The 7,357-nt window shown below is 34.9% G+C and overlaps 2 protein-coding genes across 2 annotated transcripts; one reads left to right on the top strand and one right to left on the bottom strand.

Moving 5' to 3' along the window:
- Positions 1–1,280: 1,280 nt before the first annotated feature.
- LOC109860069 lies at positions 1,281–5,036 on the top strand. Its single transcript, XM_020438917.1, has 6 exons — positions 1,281–1,517; positions 1,634–2,318; positions 2,568–2,878; positions 2,998–3,237; positions 3,324–3,590; positions 3,704–5,036. Exons 2-6 carry the CDS (start codon positions 1,841–1,843, stop codon positions 3,989–3,991), a joined length of 1,584 nt encoding a protein of 527 aa, XP_020294506.1. The 5' UTR covers positions 1,281–1,517; positions 1,634–1,840; the 3' UTR covers positions 3,992–5,036.
- LOC109860070 lies at positions 4,546–6,599 on the bottom strand. Its single transcript, XM_020438918.1, has 2 exons — positions 6,311–6,599; positions 4,546–6,045 (listed from the first exon to the last, which is right to left on the bottom strand). The coding sequence occupies exons 1-2, from the start codon at positions 6,417–6,419 to the stop codon at positions 5,960–5,962; spliced, it is 195 nt and encodes a 64-aa protein (XP_020294507.1). The 5' UTR covers positions 6,420–6,599; the 3' UTR covers positions 4,546–5,959.
- Positions 6,600–7,357: the final 758 nt, after the last annotated feature.

The following is a 7,357-nucleotide window of genomic DNA, read 5'->3' as shown; positions in this document are numbered from 1 at the left end:
GCGCTCATTGGCTCACATTTATTAATTCATATCTTAATAACTATTGCACATTTTGCAAAATGGTAAATAACTTTTCTGTTCGGATTGACCCGATCTACCTACACACTTCGGCTGATTCGTTCGTTATGAGACACCCTGTATATGTTTCTGCCTTGAGTTCTTTCCGACAGTTTGACTTTACTTCGATAAACTGTAAGTAACCATCGATAACTACTTCTTATTTGTTGATTCTTATTTCGGACGTACTTTTCATAGGTCTCATTTAATATCATGGACAACCTGGCGGCATTCAAGTATTGTATGACCATTAATACTAAGATCTTATGTTAAAAATGTATTTGCGTGTGTATCCATTTTTGTATTATTTTTTTTAAATTTAAATTTATTTATTGTTTTAATTAATCATTATTTTTTTATTGCGACTGAAGAAGGCTTCATTGTGAGTCGAAACGTTTCGCCTATTATTTGTTCTATGTTTTAATATACTCATTTACACACCATCTATTGTTCTTTGCTCGTTTTGCGACCTTTCCTTTTCATTCTTATTGTTATATTTACGAGCGGTTTCTGTTTCTTATTTATTTATCACGGTTTCACGTAAACGCACAAGCGTTTTTTTCCAATTACTCGTTTTTCACATAATTAAGCCTATGTCACACTAAGGATTGGGATTGAGATTGGATTGAAATTTGACCAACCAGAAGAAAGAAAACCAATTCTAAGTTTAGTGATCTTTGCTCTGATTGGCCAAATTGCAATCCAATCTCAATTCTAATCCGTAGTGTGACATAGGCTTTACGCGAGCGAGTCTACGGACAATTTTTTAAGTACGAGTCGTTGCTCTACAAGGCACGTGCGTTCCGCGACTCATTCGCAATTAGGGAAAATGGCTGACGATTCGTCGGACATGCGTGTGTTTTGACAATTTCGGATCCATCGTCCAAGCTCCCTCCCCCCCGATTGTTTGGCGCAAACAACGTTGGGTTGCGAGAGAGAAGTTTTACGATTTTTCGCGAGTTTCGTCCGCTCCGGGGTCAATCAACGTTCAATTTAAGTAAAATTCCGAGACGGGGTTTGCGTTTTGTGCGTCGCGCGTGTCCCGCGAATCGTCGTCCCCCTTATCTCTCTTGTACATACCGCGTACAATAACTCCCCGTTTCCGAGGTGTTTCCCGACTACCATTAGGAAAAATAGTCTTCCGATGGGCTGATATCATCGTCTTTTTTTAAACATGGAATTTGTGCGCGAGGCAAGTATCAAATGTCGAAGCGAACAATTTGTTTCGGATCTGTCACACCGCGCGCACAGCACCGGGCTCTCGGGTTGTTATACTTTTTCCGCACAAGGTGTCGTTCTTTTTTTTTTTTTTTTTATCTAATATGACACATTGCTTGACGATAATACGATAATTGCAAAATTGTTCCGGGACGTATTCGAGAATGTTCTCTTAACGCCGACATAGTGTGGGAGAATCTCTCTTGTTAAAGTTTTTAATTAACGTCCAAATTAGAGATTTAGTATGTAATATATAACGTAAAAAATTTTGTATATATATTTTTGAAATTTTTAAAATATGAATAATAATGTTTCGAAACATTTGTGTCTCTCAATCGCTTTCTTTCTCTTCTTGTAGATGAAGACACAACGGACCCGCTATATTCTCTGACATAACATCTGTGCGTGGTTGAATAAATGTAGAAAAACTTTAGAAGAGTATTTCATACCGTCATGTTGTGCTAAATTTATCATTATTTTGCGTTCTATATGGTTTCTATGAAAAATCATGGTGTAGACACAAAGAGTTATTAAGGCAATAAAATGCCTGCCATAATATTTAATAATGGGACAGCACTTTGCTAGTCTCAGAGAGTTCTTTAGGATGGATGGTGAACGACAGCCTACTGAGGTATGCGCCAACGCGCTCGGCCGGCCATTGTCTTTGGAAATGGTTAACAATGATGTCATCGAGAGCCTGCCCGATAACGAGACTAACGGCAACGTACCTGTAATGAACTCTAATATACTGCCGAACAGACCGGAATGTAAATCCGAGGGAAATTTGGACAACGATCGTTTAAACTTAAATTTAGACAACCACAATTCTAGATTCGAATCTTTGTATAGTCAACCTGTTGATGTTCATGACACCAAGCAAGTTTGTAACAATGGTAACGTTACCAACGAGCTGTCGTTTCAACAGCAGCAGGAAGCGTGCTGTAGTAGTTCCGGTAGTAACAGTAGCAGCAGTTCTGAAGATAGTCCTGTGAATCCACCGTTAAGAAGATCCTCCAAAACTTTATCATTTGGAAAGAGGAAAAGTACGCATTTATATATATATATATATATGTTATATCAAATTTAATTTTATTTAAAATTTGTAGTTTGCATTTATAATATCATCTATACATGTATATGATTTCACATTTTGTCTGTGTTATACGTTTCTTAATTTAATCAATTATGTTTTTTATGAACACATTTTTATCTTCTCGATAGTTTATGAAAGTATGGAACTGTGTGTGTGTGTTTTTTTTTTTAATTTGACTGTAATTTTTCATTCACGCTAGATAAACAGCGCAACAAGGATCAAAGTCCAGTGTGTAATCATGTTTTGTCGTCAAAAAAGAAACGTAGCAACTGGGTGTTGAAATTTAATTGCGCCAAGAGCAAAAGCTCAAAAAATACAGACATTATTCCCGGCCAAGGGAATAGCAATTCAGACTGCATATGCACCGGCTATAGAAGGACCGAGGAACATCCTATGGGTGCGGGAATTGTATTTAGTCGATCCGCTCCACAGAGTCCTGTTCTTGGACCTTTGCCACCTAGCCCCGTAATTGATTTATCGAGATTTAATCCAGAGGAATTTCCTATGGAAGTACGTTTTTTTTTTTTATTCTTCGACAATTTTTACAAAACTTTTTATTTATTTGTGCGATTTATCTGTTCACTTTTTTAAATTATTTGCACAATTTTGAGTTTTGAATTTTGTTCAAGGATTGCGACGAACGCGCGCGAATACAACGCGCTCGGGAGATGGAAGAAGGCGTTGAACCACCGCCCGGTTATAGGCCTAATTATCCTACAGGAATACAAGTTCATCCAAATGGAATTACAGTAGACAGTTTAGCGGCATTGTTTCAGACACATGCCGGTATTCAAGCTGCTGCTCTCACAGCCTTATCTCAGATCGACTTTACCTTAATTCCAAATATCGAGAGACCTGCTCATACGCAGGTAAAGCTTTTTTTCACTTGCACGTTTAGGTTTTTTTTTTTTAATGAAAATAATACATTATATCATGTCATAAATTTAAAATGCAGGTTGATTACGTCCATTGTCTCGTGCCGGACCTAAGGTCAATCACAGCCTGCTCCTTTTACTGGGGTAAGATGGACCGCTACGAAGCGGAACGTTTGTTGGACGGCAAACAGGAAGGTACCTTCTTGCTGCGTGACTCGGCGCAGGAGGAGTTTTTGTTTTCCGTAAGCTTTCGCAAGTACGGACGTTCGTTGCACGCACGGATCGAGCAGTGGAATCACAAATTCAGCTTCGATTCGCACGATCCTGGAGTTTATGCTTCCGACACTGTACGTTTGTCACCGCACGTATATGTATATATAATTTGTTTATTTCCACAAAGTATAGATACAAAAAAATACAAAAGATACAAAAGAATAATCGCAAAATTTTCATTTTACAGGTATGTGGTTTAATTGAACATTATAAGGATCCTTCGTGTTGTATGTTTTTCGAACCGATGCTCACAATCCCGTTGCATCGGAACTTCACGTTCCCGTTGCAGCATTTGTGCAGAGCGGTTATAACCACGCGAACAACATACGATGGCATAAACAAGCTGCAGTTGCCAAAGACACTTAAGAGTTATCTCAAGGAATATCATTATAAGCAGAGAGTTCGGGTCAGACGGTTGGACACGGAAAGTGATCCACAGACGGACTGCAGATCCATATCATGCTTACCGATATGAGAGTCTTTGTATTAATATTCATTAGAGTTTTTATTATACGTTGCATATAATTACGTTTTTTCTTTGAGTCACATTTTATGCAGTTTGCGTCGCCCGTGTCAAACCCGAGCGATATGCGCACACATTTGTATTACCAGGAAAACACTACCATGACTTCGACACACACAGTTACATAGGACAGCATTGCAATATTAGCAATAAAAAACATTGTATTGATTATAAGCGATAATAGAATTTTGGGGGAAAAATGGCTTAGCTGTTTAATTAAAAAAAACACAAAAAAAACAAAAAAAAAATAAAATAAAATAAAATAAAAAAAAAAAGAAAGAAAACCAAGGTGAGACTAGTGCAAAAAAAAAAAAACTGTCGAATAAAACAGATACTCATGGTTCATCGCGAAAAGACCAATAATCCCATATGTGTAAATATATCAGAACAGCAGTGCTTTATAACATACACGCACGGTGCATTGCGAAAAAATCGTTCAATGTATTACGCATACTTCACAATTATTAAGTATTCTATATTTCTTATTATTACTGCTATACGAATCATTTTTTTTTTTTTCTATTTTATTTTTAACTACGTTATATCCTTGGTTTTAACACACACAGTTACTTTCAGTATCTATAATTTAATGTAACGGGAACAGTTTTTTTTTTTTTTTTTTTTATAATATATATATTTTAATAATTTTTATAAAGAAAACAAGATACCAAAATGGTTGCCTAATGAAGATGGCAATTTAGTGTTTATTATTATTGTAAAACTGCGAAATAACGCTAAAAAATTTAAAACCTTTATACGTAAACTAAAGTTACAACAAAAACAACATTATTGCAAGATCTGGATCGTATTCCTATTGTGCCTATTTATAATGTTAAATATATTAGGTAAAAAGCTGTGTCTGTGTTGATGTTCATCATTGCCAGATGAGAAATTGTATTATTTATGTACATTATTTAAATTTCGAAACAATGGGAAAGATATCAAATGTAATAAGAATTTAGAATAACGATAAAAAAAAAAAAAAAAAAAAAAATCACTGAATTGATATGAACTTACGAAATATATATATAATATAATATGAAAATTGTTATAATATAAGTACATTGGTTAATGGTTATATTCGTATATAATCAATTTAATATTAACTCTCCGGTAAGCACGTTAAAACTTTGCACGCATCGCATGTTGCCAATTTGTGACCGAGTTATGTTTTTTGTATATAATATAAATTTTGTACATAAGGGTGTGGGTCAAAAAGTCTCTCGCTGCAAATGTTTCATTTTATCTTTATTTCTCGGGTGCGGTCGAAGTCTCACTGCAATTGTTTCGATACGTCATATTCTATATCATTTATTTCTCGTTAAATGTAAAATAAAGATAGAATGATGCTTCGAAACATTTGCGGCTTTGACCGCGCTCTAAGACAATGAGATAATATTCTAAACTTGTCACGCGATCATAAATGCAATTATGTGCAATTATTAGATGTGTTTCTCATTGAGATCTTTTGTATTGAACAATATTGAGTCAGCAAACCGTATGCACTCTATGTTATTAACATGTCTGCTGGAGAGTTAAAACGAAAATTTGAATATTTATTATATGCACACACATTCTACTAATGTTTTAATACTTGATGACAATTAAAAAAAACACGAAACACGTATTTTTTATATATAATTAAAATAAAAAAATATATATATAAAATATACATGTTTCCAAAATCTGTTGAAACCAAGATGTCTGAGAAGACTAATTTATTGCGGATTTGTTTTTGTCAGAAATGAACACAAATTTATTCCGAATGATAATTAAATTTAATACTCACAGTTGATTTAATATGTATTTTTATTACACATTTTTTATACTAACAGTCTTCTTTCGTAAATTGATGGAATGGTGATTAGGGGAAAATCCATTTCTTGTATAAATTTTTAGAAATAACTAGTAGGAGATAGTTTAACTTCTTACATATTGTGTAACTGGCAACACTATCGTGTAATTGAACATAAAGAAAAGAAGGAACAATGCCAGAAAACAAATATCTATTGTTAATTTAAGAAAAATATTCGATTTCTTAGAAGAGAGTATATATATATTCATTGCACCGCATATTTTCTTATATACTTTCATTAGTTGCAATATTGTCACATCATTTCCTCATGTACACACACAAACACACACACGTCTCTTATGTTATATAATTTATTTTTATGATAATATTCTAACAGAGTGAGAAAAAAGGCGTTTTACGTAAAATACATATTTAAAAAAAAAAAAAAAAAAAAAAATACAAACTTTAAAGGATACGAATAAAATTTCTCTCCCATTCTTCGACCATGTACAGTTCCGTGACAAGCGTGTACCGAAAGTACCAGTACTTGAGGAAAGACACTAGTTTTTGTGCAGGATTAATCATCACGATTACTGTGATTGTGTTATTTTTAAGTTATAAATAAGAGAAAGACTGTACAACTCCGTTATATAGTATATTACATCACTTCAAAGGCGCACCTTCCCACAAACCAGATGCGAAACAATTGTCAATGAATGTTTATGACAGAGAGACAACTGAGAGCGGCCTGGGCCCATAGACGTAAAATATATAGACTGCGCGTTCCCTACCTTTGCCATGTTAAAGAAAATGTCTTCAACGTTGAGAGAGACAGCTGGTGTTAAAAAGTAGACCCTCATCTTTGTCTAGCGAAGTAGTGAGGGAAAAAAAAGTCTTCGCTGATTGATAGAATAATAGTAAAAATAATAGTGGGGAAAAGTGGTGATAGGAAGAATAGTGGGGGTGAAGAAGAGTGAAAGAGATTAAGGCCCGAAGTCATAGTCGCTTCTCAAATCTTAGATCTCTCACGTCTCCAATATCAGATTTCAGCTCTCAAGTCTCGAATCTCCAAACTTAAATTTGAATGTGAATAGTTTATCCAAAACAAGAGATTTTGTAATACGTTAAGAACCCAATTCACAACAACATCACATCTATTATGAATAGTTTATCTTGTAATTTGGTAGTTTGTGGTCATAAAGTGTAATATACCAAGTAGCCAGTCTTACACAGACTGGCGTGTGGACTAATCTTTACGGTCCAAGAGCCATACTTGCACCAAACCAAACCTAATATACCAAGTAGCTTAGAATGGCGTATGGACTAGCTTGAGTCGGTTTTTTGAGTTATATATACACCAAACCAAACCAATATACCAAGTATTTTCCACTAAGCCATTTTTGCACCAAACCAAGGCTGTGTCCAATTAAACGATATACCAAATGCAGGAAATACAAATTCTTCTTCTTCTTTGCTTATATGGCTCACGCCCCTGCGAGAGAGGAGCAAACGCCAGTCTGTAG

Source organism: Pseudomyrmex gracilis, unplaced genomic scaffold, assembly GCF_002006095.1.
Source record: "Pseudomyrmex gracilis isolate BER0280 unplaced genomic scaffold, ASM200609v1 scaffold_323, whole genome shotgun sequence".
NCBI lineage: Eukaryota > Metazoa > Arthropoda > Insecta > Hymenoptera > Formicidae > Pseudomyrmex > Pseudomyrmex gracilis.
This window is presented reverse-complemented; position numbering and strand designations above follow the sequence as displayed.